A 24914-nucleotide genomic window follows, 5' to 3' on the forward strand; every position below is an offset into this window, starting at 1 on the left:
AGTTTAAACTATAAAATTTAAACAAAAGTAGTCTAAATATAAGAAAATTAGCTAATTATCTTAGGATTTTTGCTTCGTAAATTTGTAACATTTATTTATTTTAATAATTTTTTAATTTAGTAATTTAACAAACCCCGCTGATCCGCCAAGCCCACGAGTTAAGCAGGGTGGGCTAAACAGCATGTCAATAAAATATGCATAAAATCTCAAAGCGCACTCTGTCCTATTGGCAAGGCGGAGCGGGTTAAGTCCATTTTGACATCTCTACATGTATGGTAAAGATCAAATGTCTATCATTGTACCAATTGGATTCTCCATTGCCATCTCCAAATCCATCAAGAAAATACTCCAACAATTTGACTATAGAAAGAGAGGGAACGATGATTGTCATTCTCTTATCCTTTTCACCAGTCTATAATATTGCATGGGCCTTCTCAAATTTCTGCCTATAATAATAAAATAATAAGACTACATTTTGTTAAGAGTGTACAAATTTTATTTTTTTTGAAGAATTTTATAAGTAATGCCAATTATAATGGTGTACGAATTTTTCTTTAAAATCTAAAGAAAGAAATGCCTCCTCTTCACCAATACCTCTCAAAACCATAATTTCATATGTGAGATTTTGCCTTTCTCATTGTCCTAACCATGCAATCAAATCCTCCATTTGTTTCATTCATTAAGGTTTTCTATAGAACATCTTTGCCCTTACAGAACATCATGACCAAATATATCTGTCAGATCAATTGTTGAGCTAATTTCATTTGTGGTTTCTCATGCCATGGCAAAACAGCAAAAGACTAAACTCTGCAATTTCTTTTCAGAGAAGGAAATAAACAAGAAACTTATGGCGATTTACAGACAATTTTAGAGGACCACAAAGCAAAGAGGCCGGCTTTTTTTTTTTTTTCCTTACCAAAGAAAGAAGAATGAAAGCATGGAGTTTGACTATTGCCCCTAACCTGAAAGAAACTCCATCGTGAAAAAAAAAAAAAAAAAGAAATGAAAACAACCCGAATCGCTGGATATGCTACATTTACTGGTCTCACTGACTAATCTAGGGGCGACCGGTTGACAGTGTAAATTATTCTGCAGGGAAATAAATGGTGTGTTTATCTACAATGACACCAAATGGGATGGTGGAGATCAGGCCTAGTAATCAATCATGGGTTCTCCAACCGTCAGATTCCTCTCCACTGTCCATGGCAAGTTGAAGAGCTTCGCGGTGACAAACTTGAAGATCTTATTCACATTGATGTTGTAGGTTGCACTAGAGAAGAACAGGGTAGCATTCAGTGCCTTTGCATATGCTCTTGCCTGTTTCCAGTCACACATAGATACATGTCAATATTACCCCAAATTTCATTCTTTTACCAGAAATGTAAACAAAACAGAAGCAGAACACCACCTCACTAGCAATTGTCCACTGCAAATCTAGAGGCAGTTCGACGAAATCATCAAACTTTGTCCCAATCATCACAGGAATTGCTGTCTGAAATTAACAGAAACATTCTGCAGTCAGATGAATGTACCTTCAAGAATCCACCATTCTAACATTTAGGAGCAATACCACACCTGATTCCATTTTCTGGCTTGTTGGAACCACCCTAAAACACTGCATATATGAAGGAACAATTTGCAAATTCAGAAGATGATAACATCTATGCTTTTTCAAGAAACTTACGGATTTATAGCATCAGAATCACAACTAAAAGTCTAAGCTAATAGTTGCAGTGCATATCTATATTTATATATTATAGGCTTAACACACACCCTCGCGCCTGCAGAATATGTTATGTCTCAACTAAAACCTTAAGTTGATAGTTGGACTGTACATTTATGTTTATATATTATACGAGGATATGGGTCCATACCTATTGAGGGTGCACCTACTTGTGAGATCAAACATGAACAACATGGCCACAGAGTCTTTACAAGCAGCACGAATATGGTACTGAGATGAAAAATCAGTGCCTGCATTATCATACTTTTTTTAGTGCAAGATTGAATCATATATTGTGAGTTGATTACAGAAATGGAACTATGTGGTTGGCTCCATTACCTTCCACTTCCCAGATGTTGTAAGATATCTGAGCCCCTTTGACATTAATTGTCTTGTCCATCTGATTCAGTCCATTTCTCGAAATCCCTGCCTTCCCTTTCTCTTTCCCTACGTACTTAGTCTTCCATTCATAACAAAATCAAGCATTCATTAAGAAAAACCGGCAATGATGAAACGATAAAGGGCAATAGAATGGAATAATGCTAACCACTAACCAGAAAACTGGTTTTGCCAATTTGGTTATCGCCCAAGAGGCTAATCTTCAAGGCGACCAAATCGGAGCCGTCCTTGTCGAGATCGAAGCGGGGCGGGTCGGAGGCGGAGGCGGAGGAGGAGAAGCTGCATTCGACGGCGTCGCGGGGCAGGGAGACCGCAGGGGGTATCACGGCGGAGGCGGCGGATGTGGTGCGGGGCAACTGGCGGTACTTGGCGGACTTATGAACCCGGCGAGCAAGGATTTGGCGCCAGAGGCGAGTGAGGTATTTCTGCAGAATTGAGGTCCTCAGCAGCAATTTTCTCTTCACGCTGAGATGAGCCATTATCGTCGTCTTCGTCCTCGTCGTCTTCAATCAATCCCTTTTTGTTCTTGTATGGCAACAACAATAACAACAACAACAACAAAAACAACAACATCAATATCAACAACAACAAAGTTGGTGGTACCTACTCTGAAACATCTTTATCTTTATGCTATATATATATATATATAAAAGTGGCGTTACGGATACAGAAGAAGAAGAAGAAAGAAAAAGGGTAGAAATTAGTTACGGCCTCCTCAACCTCTAGCTTCTTGCCTTCGCCATGAAAGTAATGGTGACAGGATCTCTCATCTTTTGTAGAGAATATTTGAAATTTATTTTCTATCGTCATTTATTGCTTCCCCTTTTTTTTCCCAAACGGCCATTCCACAAGCTTATGGTGGCCTCGCATTCAACGCGGTTGACCGCTTTTCTCGACCCATGCCTATTCCCAAGTCAACTTTTTTTCTACTCATCCAATTTCAACTTTTTTCTTACTGCTTACGGAACATTTCACATCTTTATTCATTAATTAATAAATATTCTCCAACAATAACCGATTATTATTTATTAACATTAATAAAAATTCAATTCATTATTTAAAATTATTATAATTGATGGAGCAATGACCCAGAAGGCCCATTTTATTGAGAAAGTTTTGATCCAAGAAAGACCCATTTTTATTGTTAAGAAGGAATGAATCATGGTGGTCCAAAAGGAAGGTATAAAATGCTAAGCCAAGTGCAGCAAACAAGATTTAAACTTATGACCACGGCTTAGCAACACAAGCACCAACCACCCAAACTACTTAGTTTATGTATATCAAAAGGCATGATGTTTTACTTATCTATGTGAAGATTGTTGACATTCAGGTAGTGGGGGGCACGCGTGTATGACCTATAATGAAAGCAAGCTAGAGTCGTACATTTGTCAACCATCTAGAAGGTCTTCAACACTATATAAGGAGTTTGATGTCTTCATTTAGACATTACCTGTTGGACCATTACAACACTCATGGCTTAGTGGCTCATGATCCTAACCTTCAACCCATACACTAGGGTTTGATTCCTAGTAATTATAATATTATTTCTAGTCCTGAACAACAATTTTCCTGCCCTTTTTACCCATAATTTGTCCCCCACAAACCAACTAAGCTACTCGGAGTTGCTTTTCTATTGTTAAATCCGATGAACTATAATTTTAATGAATCTGTTAATGAAAAGAACTGAATTTGTTGTTATTTCGGGGGACAAAAAAATTGCAATTTGCCCATACTTTGACAATATATGTGAATGAGCTTTCAGGCAAGGTCGAAGTGTCAAAATCATGGAGACATGGTTGGATAAGATTGCAACCGTGGCAAGGTTCAACCTTAGGAGTTGTAAAGGACAATGCGACATTGCGACCTCCTTTTCAATGCAAGGGACCCATGGTGAGTTGAAATAATTTGTATGAAAGAAGAAAATATTGTTTCCTTTTACTATTAATTCTATTGCAATGTAGTATATGTTCATAATTACTTTTTCAATCAACTAAAGTACAAAAAGTCAATATCACCATCGAGGTTCGTGCCTATAACTTCCCATTTAGGAGTGTATTTAATATTAAACCAAAAGAATTGTAGTATTTTATATTCATGGTTTTGACAAAAAGAATCTAATTAAGATTAATAGCTCAAAATTTTGTGGACCTCATAGGTCAGACTTCCCTTTCCCCTTCACTTCAACCAAGGTCTTTAGGTACATTAATGCTACCTTTTGAGCAGGATTTTGATGCAAATATCACTTTATTAAACAAGTAATGTCAAATCTAGAAGTGATATTCCATCCATCTTTGCCTTCTTCAAGACATTCTGCTGTTCTGTGCCTAAAATCTCTGGTGTCACAATAAAATGTATGAACCATTTACATAACAAAAAAGATGTTGTTTATACCGGGGAACTAGGGTGCCCATCTTCACTTTGATCGAGTTGTCGCTTGTTGGAGTTGTTGCCACTGCTTTTCCTCTTCAGCATTTGCTTGATCTCGGCTTCCTTCTTGTCAACAAAATCTATCAGGTCTTTGAAGCTGGGAGCACGAAGGGTGCCACCGCTACATTGGGTAGTTTCGGGCTCATTGACAACCTGATCCATCTCTTGCTCAGGGGTGTAACGACGGTACTGCAAGCACACCCTGCAGAAGAACACGAGGAGGGCGAGGAAACAGGCAATGCCACAGATGAGGAATAGCCCCCAGAAGCTCTTCAGGGAAAGCCTGCTATCGTCCACCTCGGTCTCTTGTGAGCAGCCTTCTTTAGACAGCCATTTGTCGTGGATTCGTTGGAGGTCCCCGTTTTCTGACAGTTGAAGGATTGCAGTTGACATATCAACCGCCAGAGGGGAGTCCCTTTGAAATGCCTGGCCAGTATGATGTTAGGATAAAACGCTTACCACTACGTCAAAAGTTATAACTAGTAGCTCCTGCATAACAGGTAGGGCCAGGCAGGATACTGGACTTGGCCCTTCAGGGCCTCTGCCCAACAGTTTATGTAATGTAAGTCAATTATGATGATAGGTGAAGTTAAAGTACTTACAAATCCCCATCCACTCTTTGTGAACTCCTGGCCAACAATCCTGAAATTGCATTTCGTGTTGGACAGGAAAACCTCGATGTATGGAAGCTCATCGACGATTGCAGCAACTCCCCCGCCTTTTGGACCTTTCTGTAGAGCATCAATATAGTCGTCTGGCTTTTTCAAGATCCGAAGGCGGGATTCTGCCACATTCATCTCTTCAATGAGATAGTTATACGCAAATGACCCATCTTGGATTCCTATAGGTTCAGAGCTCGAGATCAAGCTGTCAATCCCTTGAATGCCTGTGGATAGCTGCTGGACTGTGAGGATTGAAGTCAAGCTAGCTGTGTAACTCGAGTTTATAATCAAAACCACCCAGAGCCACAGAATCAGCACCAAGCGCCCTAACGTGCTCACAGTGTTCTCCCCTATCGAATTTAAAAACAGATTAGTATTGGGAGTTCTCATAGGTAACTGATCATTAGAAAACACGCGACAACTTGAATGGAAAGATTGGCAGCTGATGGGATGAACTTACTGTGTGCAAAGAACATTGTTGAGAAACTAAACCTGCAAGAATAAACCACCTGAAGTTATGAACACGAAAGGGGAAAGTTCAATTCAAAACAATCTACATGAATGTATTAATTCTAGATAGTAATAAAATTATGTTTGAATCAACTTGCTCTATTGAGTATTGTCTGCACAAGTTGAGAGAAACTAACCAGAAGACGGTGACAAGTTGTTGTCGTGGTGAGCCACGGAACTCCTGATTAATCCGATGTTCAAGAATCCAAACAACAGTTCCAACAAAGAGAAAGAAAGCCCCCGTGACACACCACATTTGCAGTGAAAATGGTTGGAGAAAAGCCCATGGATTGGATTTACCCTCTTTGACAGGCACGACTACCACTAGTCCCGATTCGATATAAGGCTGAGTAAAGTCCACCATCCTTGTCCGGTTCATGGTAATTGTAACATCCCCAACAGCTGCATCATATTTCTAAGAGTGCCAAACGAAATGATTAACCTTGCACATTTTTGGAATAGGCAGTAATGCAGAATAGTATTAGACAGAAGAATACTTAGCAAATCGATTAGTACTAGTACTTACTTGTTTTGCAACATCTTCCACAATGTTGTTGAACGAGGGGTTTCGTTTGCCATCTCCATATAATTCGTAGACGTGAGGAACAGGGTAAGGTAACAGCTGTACAGCAGCTTCGAATATGTCAATACAGTATCCTCTCACCCCAGAAGGTCCTTTTTCTTTACTAACAAATACAGGATAAGTGACACGGTTGGGGACTGCAATACGCAAAGGCTTTCCATTATTGGGGAATACCCATCCCCGGGGTTGCTGTGTAACGTCACCAGGCCATATAACGCCGTTTAGATGTTGGCTGCTGGTTGAAGAGTTTGGAGGCATTGCATACAAAATCTCAGGAGTAACTTGAGATAGCCCAGAATAATTCGACCAATAACCTAGCAGCCGTGATCCAGTTCCAGCAATGTTGAGAATATCAAATGCGGGATGAATCAGATCCCTATCTGTATCAAACTTAACTTGTCCAGTTAAACCAGTGAAGTTAACACTAGTAAGTATCTCGAGTAACTTCTGGCCCTGGTCGAAAATACGGAGAGATGACAAATGCAGGGAACTGCCTTTGGTATCCTGCAACCTCGGGTCATCAGAAAATGTAACATTTCCACCTTCATTGAAAAAACGATCAAGAGCACGTGCAAGTAACCACACCGAATCATAAGCATAGAGTGCATATGAATTAAAGCCCGAGGTTTCTTTCTCCTTAAAATTTCTCCAGCGAGATGCAAACTTTTTCTTCTGATCGGTGTCTGGGGTGTGATGGCGGAGTGCAATAACCCCTTGCAAGACATTTATCATGTCTGGATCAACTGATTCTGAAGAATCGAGAACAGAAGGAAGCCAATCTGTAGCAATCCAAACATAGCCACTGGAAATCATACTAAGACTCTTTGCTACTGAAAACAGCAATAGCCCAGAATCAGGATTTATATGCACTACATATACTCGAGATTCCATCAAATTCACATTGACTAACACGTTATACATCTCATTTCTCGAGGCCCCGGGAGATAAGGCTGCTTTGTAAGATATCTTGGCACGCTTCCTAGAAAGAGCATCGCCCAATGCTGAAATCCCATTTCTACCATTATCGTCATCAACGTAGATAGCAATTACCTCCTTCCATCCAAAATACTCAACAAGATCAGCAACAGCGCGCATCTGGTGGTAATCATCCGTGACTGTGCGAAGAAAATATGGGTACTGCAGAGAAGCAAGAGTCGGGTCTGTTGCCCCAAATGACAAAAGCGGGACATGAAGTTCATTCACAATGTGAGAAATTACATGCGCTATTCCAGAGGATTGTGGACCAATTGCAGCAACTACATCTCTTTCCATCAGCTGCAAAGCTACAAAGCAAATAGCTCGGTTTAAAACTAATGCCATTGTCAATATATCCTAATCGAAAAGTCTAATGCAATGGTTAGGGACACGCCAAAATCATGGTAAGAAAGAAAACAAGATAAAGGTATTAGCCTATTACCATCAACAGTGCCAATGAATCCGCTGCAATTTGTATCTTGCACTATGAGGTTCAATTTGGTGCCACTAAGAATGCTCGAATCAGAATTCACATCATCCACAGCAGCTTTAATGGCTGGCCTAGCAGAGCGTCCAATAACTGAGTTTATCGTGAATAAAGCTCCAATATTCACGACCCTTGGTCTGGAAGGAGCAGTTCCATTCCGACCTCCTAAAACTGCCAAAGGCACCGATAAACAACAAATTACCAATAGAAACCTGCTCTTCAGATGTGCATGAGCCTCCATCTCTACTAAAGCCAACTAAAGAGTCAATTCACATCACCATTTCTCAAGAATTCAAGCCCCTGTTAACAGATAGACCACAAAACAATGCCTCAAGCTCAGAAAATCAAGTCTAAAGTAAAAGATACGAACAAGGGGCCGAGGGCCATAAACATTCAAAAGTCATACAGCAGGTAGAGCTTGATGGTGGGGACCCACCAGCAAGAATTTGATTGAAGAAAGAGATGGGACTTGGGAGTCTGGTGTGTTCTCATTCATTTGGCAAGCATTTACAGCCAAACACAGAAGAAATCTTCAACAAATAATCTAGAAAAAAAATAATTCTGGAAAAATTAAAAGCTTCAAACTCAGATAACAAACCATTCCCAAGAAAAGATACTGAGTTACAAGAATTCAAATAGGAGCAGATACTAGTTAGATAACATAAAAATCAGCCAAAAGAAACATAGGGACAACCAACAAGTGGAAGTTTCATTACAAAAAATAATATAATAATATAATAAGAAACAAAATCTTAGCAGACACAATTGATTCCCACTGAACCCAGTATTTAAACATGAAAATCTATTACCTTCAATTTCACCAAACACAACACATCTGCTAATCTGCACTATCTATACAGCTACCACAACAAATTATATTCCACTCAAAGGACAAAAAGATCTTTAAAAACAATAAAATTAACACAAGTTGAAGAAACCATTCTGTAAATTATTCCAGCATTCATCAAGGTATTACCTTGGTATCCACTCCTGGGCAGCTGAACGCAACCTCTTTTGCAGAGGATTCTCCCCAGAATATATAGTTGTGTGTGGACAAACAAAGGGCAGAATTTTATTTTTTTTTTAATATTTTCCTATTTATAGGTATTTATAGACAAAGAAAGTGGGGAGGGGTTCACTTCTCTTTTCCCTGTAAAGGCTCAATGAATGGCCATGTTAGGGCAGTCTTGAAAGCTCAGTAAAGAATGATTCTTGAAGACTCATTGCCCCTCAGCTTCTTGTTCCAACCTTTACAATTCTACAGTCATGCTCTTTAGCAGTAATTATACGTTTCAGTACTCATGTATTCTCACTCTTTTTTTTTTTTTACTGTGATTGATAATAAAAAATAAAAAATTATAACTTCTATTATTTAAGTTTTCTTTCTTATTAAAATATGTGGATAAACTTATTATTTTTCGTTTATGGGGTACCATTTGTTCACCAAAAGTGAGGTGGCATTGTTTGCTGTAGATTTTTTCCTACAAGTAATATTAAAGAATGAGTTTAACCTGTCAAGCTGACAACATCGAGGGCTACCATTGTGCCACGTCTTCAACTGGGCAAGGTATCCCTTTCATCAGATGGTGTCAAATTTCAATGAAGAGGATAAACTTTTCTGAGTCGGACCACGTGTATTTGCCATTGTGTAGCATGTGATACCAACATACCGTATTCAATTCAATACAATAATGTCGGGTCAACCTTAATCAAGTTAGTTGAACAATTTTAAGTTCACCTTTTAATTAGAATTATTTATTGATTTTTTTGATTTGAAGTCACAAAGCAAGATTCACCTAGAAGACACTTTCGAATAACGAGTTTTCCTGTATATTAAATGATACAACAATCTTAAACTCTGCTTCAAAAAGACAGTCTAGTGGGCGCGACATAATTCTTATACTTAAATATTAATATAAGTTCAATTCTTGACAATGCATTTTCAATTATCTCTATCATTCAGAATTTTTTTTAAAATAGACTATTATACAGTAAGCAAGAAAAGAGAAATAAGAGAAAGTTTGGGGACTTGAACAGGTAAATAAAGAAATATCTTGAAGAGGCCAATTATGTCATTTTCGAATCAGGAATCGCCATCTTCAAAGTGTCCCCATTATTCTGAAAGTCTGCATCAACCATACGTACTTAAATAATCAATTAATTATTTTCCACGTGGATTATAAAAGGAGAATTAATTATAAATACGTAAACATAGAAGAAGTACTCTGTAATATAATAATTTCTTTTCAAGATAATTTTCAACCTCAACGACACCATCAATTTATCTTGGACTCGAATATATACCGCCAGCTATTGGGTACTTTCTTTTCTTTTCTTTTTATTAATTTTTTAAAAAATAATTCTTTTTATTAAATTTTTAATAATTCTTTTTATTAAATTTTTAGACAAAGAAAAAATAATTATTTTATGAGATAATAGGTTCTTCACTTCTTTTTTTTTGAAATAAGTTCTTCACTTCTATTCCAATCAAGTTGATCAAATAATTAGTTTAATAAACACAAAGTTGCAAGTTTGACTCTCTATGAAATCTGTTCATTGGTCTTCTTGGTATGACAAAGGAAACTCACAGGTAAGGTAAATTCCACCTTGTGACGGAAGCCGACAAACAACCATAAAGAGGTAAAGTAACTTAAGTGTCTAAGTTGTCATAACTGATTGACTCAAACCATAAAATTTAGATTGTTCATACTAAGAGTAAAACTTGAAATCTTGTGCTTAAAGTCAACAATCTGACCAATTTAATTAGACAATTAAATCTGATTTACTTCATTGTAGTTCTTTGTCGATTAGAGTTATAACTTGATGTTCCGTGACATTAGGTTATAGAAGAAAGATGCATAGAGAGAGGATGAGAGCATAAGTCAAAAGTCCAGACTCTCAAAAGTCCTCAGTAGGCTGCTTCAGCACGCAGAAACTGATGCAACAAATTGTTAGGGGGAAAAACCAAAAAGGAAAGGTCTTTGGCCGGATCATCTTCTAAGTAATACATCGAGACAGAAATATAGTAGGAGAATATTGTACAATAAACATGTACATCAATAATAATAACAGAACATAAATTGGCAAGAAATAATTCGAAAATAACAATATATTCCGAATATAAATAAGAAATCTGAAATTAACAGTACGTAAATGGAAATGGAAACAGTAATGGAAAAATCCAAGTCGTGTATAACACACTTTCCTTAAAACCGATTCGCTACCTCCCATGGTGCTAGGAGCGTTGTAGTGTCGGTCTCCCAGGATAAAATGGATCACAATAATATAGTTGAGCACTCATCCTATATTATTTTCGGCGAACTAGAACAAGGATTGAACACATAGGATAATCTCAAGAAGAAGTAGAATGGCTACTCTTTTATATATTTTCCTTTCGCACACGGCCTATTTCAAGAAGAAAGAAATCAAATGAACACTCTGATAATAGCCAAGAGAGAGAAAGGAAAAGTGTACCGTGTTGCTTGCATCTCTCCGGATGGCCAACTAGAGGCATTTTAAATACTTCACAAGTTAAGGGTATTTTGCTAACCCATAACAAGTCAAAAGCAATAGACAAAAGTCCTAAGCTTTTTATCCTTCCTAGGAGTAAATAAAGGAAGAAATTCCTTTATGTACTATGCAAAGCAACATCTAGAAGTGGGAGTACAAGTGGTTTTATTTTTACAATAAAACAACAAAAGAGAGTGGCTTTGGAGTGGGTGAACGGCGTGGGAGACAAAGGCATTTCTTCCAACATCACAACTCCCAAAATCCACAAAAAAAAAATAATAATAATATAATAATAATAATAAAATATTATTATAATAAAGCATTATTAAAGTGATCTAATAGGTATATTTTGAGAATCAATTTCTCATTCACCTATTTTCTACTTTATGTGTACAAAATATTAATTTCTTCTACTAAATAGAAGAAATCGAATTCACATTTACCCGATTAAATCGGAAGTGAAGTTCTCATATTTTATACCACAAAATAGTCACTTAAAATGCAATATTATTATCAAATTTTCCAACAATCCCCCACATGAATGAAAAATTGATTTCCGGGACTAACAAAAAGAAAGACCCAAAAGTGTTCAAACGGATGATTCCTGCATAGGATAGGTAGGGGTTATCTTTGAACCTTCCCTTGTGAAACTATATTTACTCTACTGGCGGTTTGGTAGAACGGGATATCTTTGAACCAACTGCCGTTTGTGTAGAAGATGATATATCTCACACAGAAACCTTCCAAACTTTGTTCTGTTCTCATGGGTGTGCCCATTTTGGCCATGGAACACCGTTCCTGGTTCTGCAAGAGTTTCTAAAGAATTGAGCCCAATCAATTCTCCTTCAAAGCGGCCCCACTTCTCTCTCACATAGGTGATTCTTTTCCGAGTATCCCGCATACTCATGTCCACTGACAATTCGAATCATTAAAGCATCAAGGTGCTAGCCTCGTACGGGAGTCACTGTTTCACACGAGGAGAGGTTAGGAGTTTGAAAACCCCCACAGTGACATGCTTCATTCTATAATTTAGTTGTCCCGTTGAACCTAGGTGCTAACTAGGTTGGGTATCCACTATAGAAATTTTATTCCAAGGGCTTTAGTCCCATCCTCGTTACAATTTTTTTTCACAACTCTCATTTTAACCCTTAGGTTAGCAGATCTGCTATTTTATCTTTTGACATCACATATTCAAAAAGATCATACCAGTTGTGAAAAATTTCTTAACTTTGATTATTATCCTTACTAAAATTTCAGGATTTAATCATAAGGAGATTGGCTTAAAACAAGACATTGCCTTTTTAATAATTTTTAATCTCAAAGATTAAAGTTGCCAAACTCATGTCTAATATGCTAAATCTTAAATTTAACATATTCATTAGTAGGTTTGATCAACACTACTTGAGTCACACAAACCATTTATCAACACAATATAGAAAATATTTCCAAGTCTCTTCTTCTCTAATGGTTTGAGCATTAAACTCATGTCCAATATGTTAAATCTTTAACATATTCTTTAACAAATTTGAACATTACTTTTTGAGTCACACAAACCATACCAAAACAGTCAAGAATAAGAAATCAAATATTTCAAATCTCTTACTTCTTTAACGGTTTGAGCGTTAGACTCATGTTCCTTTCTACTAGGAACCACCAACATATCATGAAATTTCCATGGTTGTCATTTCCGAAATTCAACACAATGAATTTCTTGTGATTTTTCAACCAAGTCATATAGTACTTTCACTTGTACTACATCTTAGGATATACTTATATACCCTTGATGTCACTACCGGTCTATGAACCCAAGTTCACCGGATTATAGAATATGCAATATCATTGCTATTCTCACCAATAATTTTTCCATAATAATATATACCATATATATTATTAATCAATAATTATTGCCACTTTCACATACACCATGTATGCGTGTAATCCGTGTATTATGGATCACTTTGGCATCCAGTCCATAATTAATATGGCAGCCAACCATAATCCATTTTCCTTGCATGTGTGTATATTTGCATATACCACACGGCCACAACACATGCAACCACTTTCTCCATTATATATATACCTATCTATTACATTGAGTATACATATACAAACACATCATAGTGGTAAGAAGATTCCCTGCAACATCCACCATTACAACTCAATCTACACTTCCAAGATAGACAACATAATTGGTGGTGGGACCTACCACTTTGTTTTACAATGGAATTCATCATCATACCCATCTCTTAATTAATAAACTAATCTAAGGATGGAGAAAAACAAGAGAAGAAGAAGCAGAGAATAAGGAGGTTGCCTGGCAGTCATCAATAAAGGGCCGAGCATCATCATCAGTAGCAACTATCTTTGCAGTAAACCGTGACACAACGGCACTGATGATTTCTCACGACCTGCGATCGGCCGGATTTCGGAGATCCTCAACTGCTGCCGTGACTTGCAACCATCTTACTCGCCCAGCTTTCTTCATGATGATAATTGAATCCACTTCTTCGACTATCCTGGAGGCAAAACAAACAACAAAACTTCTTCCCAAACAATAGTCAAATAAATTAGGTTAGTTTCCACTATTTTATTTTACAGTCCAGGAAGTTCAGTCAATCCAAGTCCAGTCCAGTATAGTCATACTCCTTGTCACGGTAAATATGATATTATATACATCATATTAAATTTATTATCTTCTACTAGGGAAGATTTTCGAACAAGTATGAATAAATTCCATTCACTGTTATTTTCCATTTTATTTTCTTGCCAATCACTTGAAGTTCTTTCTCTAGAACTTCGTTGGTATTTCTACCAATCCACTTGGTACCGAGTACCAATACTACTTCGCATGAGCTTTGGATACCACCACTTGTATGTGAATCAACATTCACTGGGGTATTCGAATGCCCAAGCTCATTGCCATTCGGCCACTGTTATTATTATTATTCTCCATACTACTATTATCAATTGTCATATTAGAAGAATATAAAAACATGGTCAGTTTTTAAGATTGTTACAAACAATCTACAAAACACCAAATCCGGTTTTAAGTTGTTAGAAACAACTATCTAGTTGGTTTTAAGATTAAACGAAACAATCTTCAAAGCACCACATCAGTTTTAAGATTGAACGAAACAATCTTCAAAACTTTTTTTTAAAAAAAATATCGGTTTTAAGTTTGTCAGGGGGAAAAACCAAAAAGGAAAGGTCTTTGGCCGGATCATCTTCTAAGTAATACATCGAGACAGAAATATAGTAGGAGAATATTGTACAATAAACATGTACATCAATAATAATAACAGAACATAAATTGGCAAGAAATAATTCGAAAATAACAATATATTCCGAATATAAATAAGAAATCTGAAATTAACAGTACGTAAATGGAAATGGAAACAGTAATGGAAAAATCCAAGTCGTGTATAACACACTTTCCTTAAAACCGATTCGCTACCTCCCATGGTGCTAGGAGCGTTGTAGTGTCGGTCTCCCAGGATAAAATGGATCACAATAATATAGTTGAGCACTCATCCTATATTATTTTCGGCGAACTAGAACAAGGATTGAACACATAGGATAATCTCAAGAAGAAGTAGAATGGCTACTCTTTTATATATTTTCCTTTCGCACACGGCCTATTTCAAGAAGAAAGAAATCAAATGAACACTCTGATAATAGCCAAGAGAGAGAAAGGAAAAGTGTACCGTGTTGCTTGCATCTCTCCGGATGGCCAACTAGAGGCATTTTAAATACTTCACAAGTTAAGGGTATTTTGCTAACCCATAACAAGTCAAAAGCAATAGACAAAAGTCCTAAGCTTTTTATCCTTCCTAGGAGTAAATAAAGGAAGAAATTCCTTTATGTACTATGCAAAGCAACATCTAGAAGTGGGAGTACAAGTGGTTTTATTTTTACAATAAAACAACAAAAGAGAGTGGCTTTGGAGTGGGTGAACGGCGTGGGAGACAAAGGCATTTCTTCCAACATCACAACTCCCAAAATCCACAAAAAAATAATAATAATAATATAATAATAATAATAATAAAATATTATTATAATAAAGCATTATTAAAGTGATCTAATAGGTATATTTTGAAAATCAATTTCTCATTCACCTATTTTCTACTTTATGTGTACAAAATATTAATTTCTTCTACTAAATAGAAGAAATCGAATTCACATTTACCCGATTAAATCGGAAGTGAAGTTCTCATATTTTATACCACAAAATAGTCACTTAAAATGCAATATTATTATCAAATTTTCCAACACAAATTAAGACTTATTATTGGAAAACTGGCCACTAAAAACAGAACCAAATTCACAACACAATGCATATAAAGACAGAATATGATCCCCATTAACGTTATTCTGAACTCATTACCAATAATCCTAAGACATTTTAGGCCCACTAATCACACAGTAAGTCTTTACTCTTCTAACTTTATTATTTCCACGTACATCAATATTGACTTGTGCAGATAAAATGGCATCTCTTTTTCCTCAATCTTCATCATACATGAATAATAAATCAATTCATAGTTTTTTTTTTGAAAACAACCACGTAAATAGATATATTAATGCAAAAGAGCCGAAATAGAGTCAGCAGGGACAGAGTCCCAGTACATAGTATCAAAATAAGAGAAAGCCTAGAGACAAGAGTGTGAGCAATAACGTTTGCTGATCTAGGTACCCAGTTCACTTGACATCGAACAAAAGTTGACATGGTTGTCCTGCACTCATCAATTGCAAGCCCCGCATATGATCAAAAAGAAGGTTGCACCGTTGTTAAGACACTCCGTAATTGTATGCAGTCCGTGAGCAGCTGAACGCTTGTAATTCCCATGTTCTGCAGCCACAACAGCACCCGTTTGCAAGCATTGGCCTCCGCCATGAATGGGTTGAAACAATCCGGCAAAGCACCTGCACAAGCTGAAACGAATTCCCCCTCCTGCGAGAACAAAACCGCTCCAAAAGTTGCCTTCGCAGAGTCGGGTTGATACCCCGCATCGAAATAGCACTGCTGTAGATTTAACGCCGCCGCGCCAGTACCGTCGGAAACCGCTAGCTGGACAGCAGGTTGCATGGGAATATGTTGTGGGGGAGCGGCAGTAGCTGTTGCGCGGCAATGAACACCCCTCCAATCGTTCAAGGCCTTTGACGCCTGGAGTAACACCTTTCTGGGAGTGGGAAGATTGTGATCCCATAATGCTGTATTTCTTGCTCTCCAGATGAAATAAAGAGCTGCCACAACCAAACCCACATCTTCCTCAGTCAAACTAATCAAAACATTCGAAAACCATTGAGTAAAAGTGTCACCCGAAATAGATGATAAAGGCAAGGTGAATTCATTCCAAACAAGTTGAGAATAATCACATAAAAGGAGTGCATGCATAACATCTTCATGTGTTAAACCACATTTGGGACATGATAGATCCACCTCTACCCTTTTTAAAGCCAAAGTTGTAGTAACAGGGAGAATATCATTAAGGGCTCTCCGTAAGAAAATTTTCCATTTTGGTGGTACTTTGATTTTCCACATGAGATTCCATCTATCAAACACCATGGGGTTATTATCACATTCACCCATAATATACCTATAGCCATTCTTAACGGAGTAACAGCCCCGTGGGTCACCATACCAGAACCAAGAATCCTCATAGCCAGGGGATATTGGGATTTTTAGAATACGGTTCACATCATTAGGTAGAAAAATGTCTGTCAAAATCGTGTGATCCCACATACCTGAACCTTCATCTATTAAGCCAGAGACCAATGAACCATTCAAACCTGCAGGCATGGTGGTTTGAATCATGGGACTTGGGTCATCAGGTAACCAGGGGTGACCCCAGATCAATGTTGATTTCCCATCTCTAATCCTGCGTCTTACCCCATTACAAACCATATCATGGGAGGCCATAATACTCCTCCAGCAGAAACTAGGACAATTTCCCAGAGAGGCATCAACAAAAGAGGTTTTAGGAAAATACCTTCCTTAAAAATTTTTGCCACTAAAGATTGGGGTTTGATCAAAAGACGTCATGCCTGCTTCCCTAGCATAGCCAAGTTGAAAGCTCTCAGATCTTTGAAACCAAGCCCTCCAAATCTTTTAGGTACACACATACGATCCCAGGCCTTCCAGTGAATCCTTCTTTCATTACCAGAATCCCACCAGTAACTATTCAGGGCTCTCTCAATAGACTGACACACCGAGGTAGGCAATAAAAATACACTCATTGAGAAAGTAGGCATTGCTTGGGCCACACTTTTCAATAAGATCTCCTTGCCTGCCTGCGATAAAAAGCTTTTTATTCCATGAGCCAATTCTTTGTCTGATCTTGTCCTCAATGTAAACAAATGCTGCCTTTTTGTTTCGTCCAACAAAAGCCGGTAAACCCAAATACTTCCCAAAATTTGGGGCTTGAGGCACCCCCAACACGTGGGCTACCTCCTCTCTATGCTCCAACAATGTATTCCTACTGAAACAGACACTGGACTTATGGAAATTCACAGCCTGACCAGACAATAACTCGTAATCGTGCAAGCACTGCTTAACAACTCCGGCCTCCTGAGCGTTTGCCTTAAAGAATAGGAGACTGTGATCAACGAACAATTCATAGTTTAATACGGAGTAATAAATTATATTCTTTCAAAAATATCTATCTTGAGTAACGTAAGAACTGCACTATATATAACGACCACAAATATAATATTTCTGCATTATATTATATTGTAAATTTGAATTCTTGAGTTTATTTTTGAATAACATAAGAGTCTAAAGTTTACTATATATATAATTTTATATCAATTATGTTGATAAGAAGAATATAATTAATCAAAGATGAATAAGAAGACAATAATTATGGAATAGAACTATCTCATCTTAGAGTAATGTCAATCAAGTTAGTTAGACAATTGACTCGATAATCACAACATTTCAAGTCTGACTTTTCATACCAGCCCTTCTTGGTCTGAGCTGATCAGCCATAGACAACTTAGATTGTTAGAATCTTATATCATATGATACATTTTCATGCGCTAAACTATTAATAACAAAGTCTTGCAAGCGCGCGCGCATCTATATATATATATATATATATATATATATATATTCACATTCCTTGGTCAAACAAATTAAACCACTTCTCACCATGGCTACAAACAAACAACAGGCCCGAAATATGAGAAAAAAAATGTATTTTATTTTTGTCGTATTAATTTAATTCATATAACACGTTTAACAAGTCTTTGGCATATCATAAAATAACAGTATATGGTATCATAGTCCACTCGTAGTATACGACGAAACAAGCATTAATATGAAAACGAAAGTAATGTACCTATCAGACAAGGTTTGTATTCCCTGCCTCATCCTATACGACGAAACAAAAGTAATGTTCATGGGCTCATGGCCAACTCATCTTTTCGTTAGACCAATGCCTGGGGCTTGAAGCGTAGATTTTCTTATTGTGAGGTTGCATATATAACAAACAATTTAATGGTAGTTGAATAGTAGAATTGTTATACCATGGATCAGGGTCCATCTTGTAAGGTGGACTCTGGTCCTAAATGATATTGAATTGTGTATTTTTAGTATTGAAATTGTGAACTTTCAGAATGTAAATTGTGTTTCTAAATCAAAACACATAAAAGTTATACTAAATTTTAAAAAATTAAATTGTGTATTTTTAGTATTAAAATTGACTGAAGTATTTGAAAGGAGCTTGTGATTTGTGAATACAAAACAAGATAATTAATTACATATATGTTAATATTGTGTGTTTGTAGTATACAAATTATGAATTTTAAAAAAGTAAATTGTTAAAATTTAGTATATAATTTGTGAACTATTTTATATACTTTAGGATGGGTTATGATATTTAATTGTTTATTTGGTAATATGAATGTGCTTTTGTAGGATACATTAGTCAATCTGTCTTCATTTTTTGCAACATTTGAAAGAATACGTTGAGATATTATCCAATAATAAATAATTTCTGCATTTGAAACCTATAATTTTTTTTTGCAATTAGATTTGTAAATTTGGTGTTTAAAAATTATTGAAACGGTAAAAAAAAAAAAACACTAAATCAACTCAAAAATTCTATATATGGTGAATATTCTGCATTTTAAAAGATGGGAGCAACCTATATCACTATATGTACATGATACTATATTTGAATTCCATGCAGACAAACTTGCCCACAAAAAGTGAAATCCCTTAATCTAAGAATCGGGTAAATCACGGTTACTTAATGACCCATTTAGTGGGAGGACCAGTCACCAGTGAAACTGCTAGGGCTTGATTCTGCTTCTTTGTCATTGTGTCACAAGGAACCGATTGACTTACCCGTGCGGGCAACATATAACTACTTGTGTATGTACACACTGAAACTGATAATTCTGAAGCAACAACGTCATATATACTACATTGTTATCTGCTAAGTTGGGACAACTAAGAACTATCTTGCTGGGAAAAGAAGTTTTTGATGGCTTCTTCCTTCTCATCAATGAAGTCAAAGAAATTGTAGACTACCTTAGAGAAGCCCATGTCTGATGGAGAAGAAGGGTCCATCTGCGTCCTTTTATACCGGATATACTGGCGAACTGTTTTGAGCAAGAAGATCAACAGGGCAATGACGGTAATGGCGCCGCATAGAAGATAGAGTCCCCAGAAGCTGCTTAGTTGGAGCTCGTCGGGCTCTGGTGTTCTTGCCCTCTCTGATGGACAGTCAGGCCTGCAGAACCATTTCTTGTAGATCTCATAAAGCTTCTTGCTCTCGGAGAGTTTAAGGATTGAGGTTGATAAGTCAACTGCTATAGGAGAATCCTTCTGGAAAACCTGCAGTTCAGACAGTGCAGGCTAGTTTAGTGACAAACAATGGCCACATGAAAAAGCAGGATATAATGTCAACAAAGTGGTATCAGAGCTTAGGTTGCTTTGAGTGTCAGCAAAACAGACTGTGTCGTTAAGGCTGACAGGTGCTGGGGGAACTGTTGGACAGAGGCTTGAAAGGCCAAATCCAGCACCAGTTCTAGCTATAGCTTTTGGCATAATAGTAAGCGTTTATAAACCAATGCAGATTATATGGATGCATATAATCATGACAGAGATGATTAGAGGACTTACAAAGCCCCATCCTTTCTTCGCGAATGGCTGTCCAATGATGCCAAAATCAGTCCGGTTAGCCAGAAACAGCTCGATGTATGGAAGCTCGTCTATAATAGCAGCAACGCCTCCTCGTTTCCCTGGCCCTAGCCGGAGAGCAGATTCATACTCTTCCGGAGAGCGCAGTTGCACGAGCCTTGAAGGAGGAATGTTGAAGTTGTCTCTCATATATGCATACACAAACGATCCAACCTGATATCCAATGGGCGAATTGCTTGCTGTCAAACTGTCCATTCCTGTGATGGACGACGAGAGCTGCTGGACTGTTAAGATTGATGTCAAGCTTGCTGTGTAGCTCGAGGTTACCACGAGCAGCAGAAATAGCCACACCAGCATCACCATCCTCCCGAGGGTGCTTATCGTATTCTCTGCTGAAAATTTTAGCAAATTTTCGTGACTCAAAATGATTCTTTGCATAACATTTCAGTGGTTCAAATACTTTAAAAGACTAAAACAGCATGGAATGAGAGGAAGAACTAATTACTTATTCTGAAAACGCCAAAGTATACTTACAATTTGTCTTGAACAGCGTCGAGAAGCTGAACCTGGATAAGCAAATTAGTCCAAAATGGTTAACAGTGAATAGAAATATAAGAGCAAAATGAAGTTTTAGAATGGCTTAGGCTTACAGTAACATTGTTTTTAGCTGTCTCTTGGGTGGACCGCGAAAATCATCATTAACACGATGCTCTAGTATCCAAATAACCACTGCTATAACCAGAAAAGACAATCCCGTGACAATCCACATTTCTGCTGTAAACGGCTTTAGAAATACCCAAGTACTTGATTTCGAATTATCAATCGGGGCTACAATGACAAGGCCACTATCCACAAAAGGTTGAGTAAAATCCACAATCCTTGTCCGGTTAGTCACAATAGTGATGTCTCCAACCGCTGCATCGTATTTCTGGCAAAATTTTCTAATGAATATATATAATCTCAGAAGCTAAGGCTGCTATCCTAAATCAGCTTATATACATATTGGGAATGCAAAACATAAGCAAATGATACATTAATGTAGATAATATTTAGAAAAAAAATGACATAGATGACTTACATCGTCCACGACCATTTTAACAAGGTCATTGTAAGTTGGATTGGAAACACCATTTCCATAAGGCTCAAATTTGAAATGGATGTCATAAGGAAGTAGGTTCGTTGCTTCATTAAAAACGTCTACACAATAGCCCTCTATTCCATTGCTGGCATTCACTCTAACGAATTCTGTGAAACCGGTTCTCCTTGGAACTACAATTTTATACGGTTTTTCTTTATTGGCGAGAAGCCAACCACGCGGTCTTGTGCTCTCCCCACCAGGCCACCGAACCTTTCCAAGCTTTTGATCAAGCTCAGACTTTGTTGTTTGGTTGCTTTTGGGGGGGTTTCGAGGAGGAGGGGAAGTAGAGAGACGGGAAAATTCTGACCAATAACCAACCGTGCGAATCTGCCCTTCCACAACATTAAAAACCTCAAAACCACTTCCAATAAGGTTCTGCAATGCATCAAAATGAACCTGTCCTGTCAAGCCCGGGAAGTTTATTTGTGTTAAAAACTTGAGAAGATTTTCTCCTCCCTCAAAGACTTTAAACCTGTCAATCTGTGTATTAGTCCTTCCCATGTCATGCAAGTTATTGTTGAACGAAAACGTAAGATTGTTTCCCTCGTGAAGAAGCTTATCAATTGCTAGAGCAACTGCCCAAACAGTATCATACGCATACATTGCCTGTGTAGTTAACTCGGAATGCACAAAATTCTTCTGCTGCATTTGTTTCCAGCGAGAAACAAAAGCAGTTTTCTGGACCGACATTGGAATATAAGGACGAAGCCCCACAACGCCTTCAAGAACTCGAAGAGAAGATTGGTTTCCCGGGGATGAAGACTCCAAACTCGAAGAAAGCCAATGTGTCACAAACCACACATAGTTGCTACTCATCATATTCTGCTTCTGTGCTACCTCAAAGAACCTCAACTTTGCATCGGTATACATGTGCACAACAAAAACCTGAGGGCCTAAGAATTTCGACCTATTTAGTACCCTCGTTACCTCATCCAAATCAAAGTTCACAGATAACGGGAACTTAAAGTGAATCTTTGACATTCCCTTGGAAAGTTCATCACTTAAATAAGATATCCCATTTCTCCCATATTCATCATCCACAAATATGGCTATCACTTCTTTCCATTCATAGTAGCGAATCAAGTCAGCCAAAGCTTTCATCTGAACAGAATCGCTCTGTGTCATCCGAACAAAAAAGGGGAACTGAGATGCAGACAGACTCGGATCGCTAGCAGAAAACGAGATGAGAGGCACTTCAAGACCAGTAGATATGAAAGAAATCATATGAACTATTGCTGAGGACTCTGGACCTATAATTGCCACCGCTTGCTTATCGATAACCTGAAACGCTGACAGATTAATTGGGATCAAAGTTACTTGCTGTGCCAGAAGGAATATACTTCATCATATAAAGCTATCACCAGACACTAAATATGGACTATTCAGGACAATTCAGTAGCATAGACATAACAGGAACAAAATTAAAGCTAGAATTCAGAGGTAAAATTAGGGACAATTTGAAAGAGAACCAACGGTTCTGAATGAATGCGGCAACCCCAGCCAAGATGGTCAAGCTATTGATGGTAACCACAAGGTTACAAGTTTGACTCTCAACGGGAGCAGTCTATTGGTTTTCTTGGTTTGAGCCGATTAGCGGTAGGCAACCTAGGCTGGTTTACCTCCTTGTGATCCAGTTAGGGTAAGTGTACACCCTTGGGTCGGGCAGTGGCTGTGGGTTTCCATTTTCACCTAAAAAAAAAGGTTCTGAAGGTATGCAAAATTGTTCATCCTGCAGTTCCATTTATCCACTTTCCAAAGAGTTATAATAGCAGTATTACATAATCTGAAAACACTTCTACATGAATTGGTTTAAAGAACTGAATCAAAAGATGCAACCATTGTCATAACATAACTCTAAACCAAGAATTAGTGATAAACTAACATAAAGTCATAAACACAAAGTAAAAAAAAAAAAAAAAAAGAGGTACCTCCAATGGACCCCATAAAAGCACTGGAATTTGCATCCACCTTGATCAAGTTCAGCTTTGTCCCATTCAGAATAGTAGGATCACCATTGACATCAGAGACAGCAATCTCCATGGCTGTCTTTGCTGCCCTCCCTGTGACTGAATTGAAGGTGAAAACAGCCCCAACATTCACAACAGCAGGCCTCTCACACTTGACAGTCACAGTAAGCAACCCCAGAACCAAAACAGCCAAAAGAACCTTCTTCATTCTTGATGCTTCAAAGGCCAAAGACAACAGAAGAGCCACAAACCTCTAATCAAGAAACTGTTTCATGTGAAATATTTGGAGAAACTAAGCACAACCCAGAGTTCAAGTGAGCATAATTTTGTGAAAAACATGGTCTTTGAGCAAAAACCAAATTACAAAGCAGCCTCTTGAGAATTCAAAACTGGCAGGTTTTGCTGTGTGGTTGGTGTGAAAGGCACCTGGAGTGGTGTAGCTTGAGAACTGAGATTAAAAAAAAAAAACTAAGTAGAGTGGGAATCTGATACTCCAATTTCAAGGAAAGAGCAAAAGATGGTGATGATGGAAATGGAAGAAAAAGACTTGTTGACCAATTATCAAAGATCACTCAAGTCTAGGTCAACCCATAACTTGCATGATGGTGGAAGATGAATTATTTTCTAACAATTATCCTAATTTTTAATTTGCAAGTTGTGGTACTGTCTGACAAGAAATTTAACAACGTACTGAATACTTCGTACCAAACATAAATGCCAGTGTCCTTCCAAGAGTAGAAACAAAGGAAAAGGTGAACACATTTCCTCCCCGAAATAATCATGATCATAAGACTATTTTTTTGGTTGGGTTATAAGAAAAGCGCACAACCATTAAACTTGTTTAGGTTATTCATAGCTATTCAATTTAAATTAAGAATGTCAATAATTCTCAATAAGCTCTTCAGCTAGGAGTTGAATTCATAATTTTATATTGTGTAATTACTAAGTAGATAGTTTGACTAATTTGATTGAAATAGTCATATTATAAAGCCATTTTTATCATTAAAAATTTTTATTTTTTTAAAAGTAAGAAAGAATTATAAGGATAAAGATAACCAACGGCATGGATACACAGATGCAGGAGCTTTAGTATTTAGGATGTAGAGTACTTGTAGTGAAGTGTATTTGAGAATGAAAAAGATGTGACGTTTTCCCAATTTGATTTAGAACTCCTAAATGCTTACTAGTCATGGTTTTTAGGATTCTTTTCGGATTTTGCTGCTCCATAGTCACTAGTTTCTCGAGGTGGGAGGTCCACCATTGATAGGAACTGCCACGTTTACAACCTCGTAAAAAGGAGATGGCAATTCCATTCCTTGCCCAAGTCACTGTCTTTGATCCAGTCCAGGAGTTCTAGGGAGGTCCGCCTTGGCCGATCTCGCGGG

The 24914-nt window shown here is 37.5% G+C and overlaps 4 protein-coding genes across 8 annotated transcripts; all 4 read right to left on the minus strand.

The window, feature by feature from the left end:
* Positions 1-782: 782 nt before the first annotated feature.
* LOC115995737 (septum-promoting GTP-binding protein 1-like) lies at positions 783-2967 on the minus strand. 3 transcript variants are annotated; one of them, XM_031234852.1, is made up of 7 exons: positions 2831-2967; positions 2278-2647; positions 2063-2183; positions 1875-1974; positions 1576-1615; positions 1409-1492; positions 783-1317 (listed from the first exon to the last, which is right to left on the minus strand). In XM_031234852.1, the coding sequence occupies exons 2-7, from the start codon at positions 2599-2601 to the stop codon at positions 1153-1155; spliced, it is 834 nt and encodes a 277-aa protein (XP_031090712.1). In that variant the 5' UTR covers positions 2602-2647; positions 2831-2967; the 3' UTR covers positions 783-1152. The 3 variants fall into 3 exon arrangements, with proteins under 3 accessions (XP_031090712.1, XP_031090713.1, XP_031090714.1); XM_031234853.1 differs by having other exon boundaries at positions 2843-2962; XM_031234854.1 differs by having other exon boundaries at positions 2278-2638; positions 2831-2962.
* A 1273-nt stretch (positions 2968-4240) lies between these two features.
* On the minus strand, positions 4241-9005 carry LOC115996620 (glutamate receptor 3.4-like). 2 transcript variants are annotated; one of them, XM_031235948.1, is made up of 8 exons: positions 8743-9005; positions 8203-8310; positions 7722-8066; positions 6248-7587; positions 5859-6136; positions 5672-5703; positions 5152-5561; positions 4241-4975 (listed from the first exon to the last, which is right to left on the minus strand). In XM_031235948.1, exons 3-8 carry the CDS (start codon positions 8005-8007, stop codon positions 4508-4510), a joined length of 2814 nt encoding a protein of 937 aa, XP_031091808.1. In that variant the 5' UTR covers positions 8008-8066; positions 8203-8310; positions 8743-9005; the 3' UTR covers positions 4241-4507. The 2 variants fall into 2 exon arrangements, with proteins under 2 accessions (XP_031091808.1, XP_031091807.1); XM_031235947.1 differs by lacking the exon at positions 8203-8310.
* A 7036-nt stretch (positions 9006-16041) lies between these two features.
* Positions 16042-17196, minus strand: LOC115996984. The gene has a single exon (XM_031236430.1). The coding sequence runs from the start codon at positions 17194-17196 to the stop codon at positions 16042-16044; it is 1155 nt and encodes a 384-aa protein (XP_031092290.1).
* Positions 17197-19362: 2166 nt separating this feature from the next.
* On the minus strand, positions 19363-24161 carry LOC115996788 (glutamate receptor 3.7-like). 2 transcript variants are annotated; one of them, XM_031236199.1, is made up of 6 exons: positions 23491-24161; positions 21503-22851; positions 21075-21352; positions 20959-20990; positions 20407-20816; positions 19363-20118 (listed from the first exon to the last, which is right to left on the minus strand). In XM_031236199.1, exons 1-6 carry the CDS (start codon positions 23735-23737, stop codon positions 19732-19734), a joined length of 2703 nt encoding a protein of 900 aa, XP_031092059.1. In that variant the 5' UTR covers positions 23738-24161; the 3' UTR covers positions 19363-19731. The 2 variants fall into 2 exon arrangements, with proteins under 2 accessions (XP_031092059.1, XP_031092060.1); XM_031236200.1 differs by having other exon boundaries at positions 21503-22843; positions 23491-23663.
* Between the last annotated feature and the right edge of the window lie 753 nt (positions 24162-24914).

This window comes from Ipomoea triloba, chromosome 11 (assembly GCF_003576645.1).
Source record: "Ipomoea triloba cultivar NCNSP0323 chromosome 11, ASM357664v1".
NCBI lineage: Eukaryota > Viridiplantae > Streptophyta > Magnoliopsida > Solanales > Convolvulaceae > Ipomoea > Ipomoea triloba.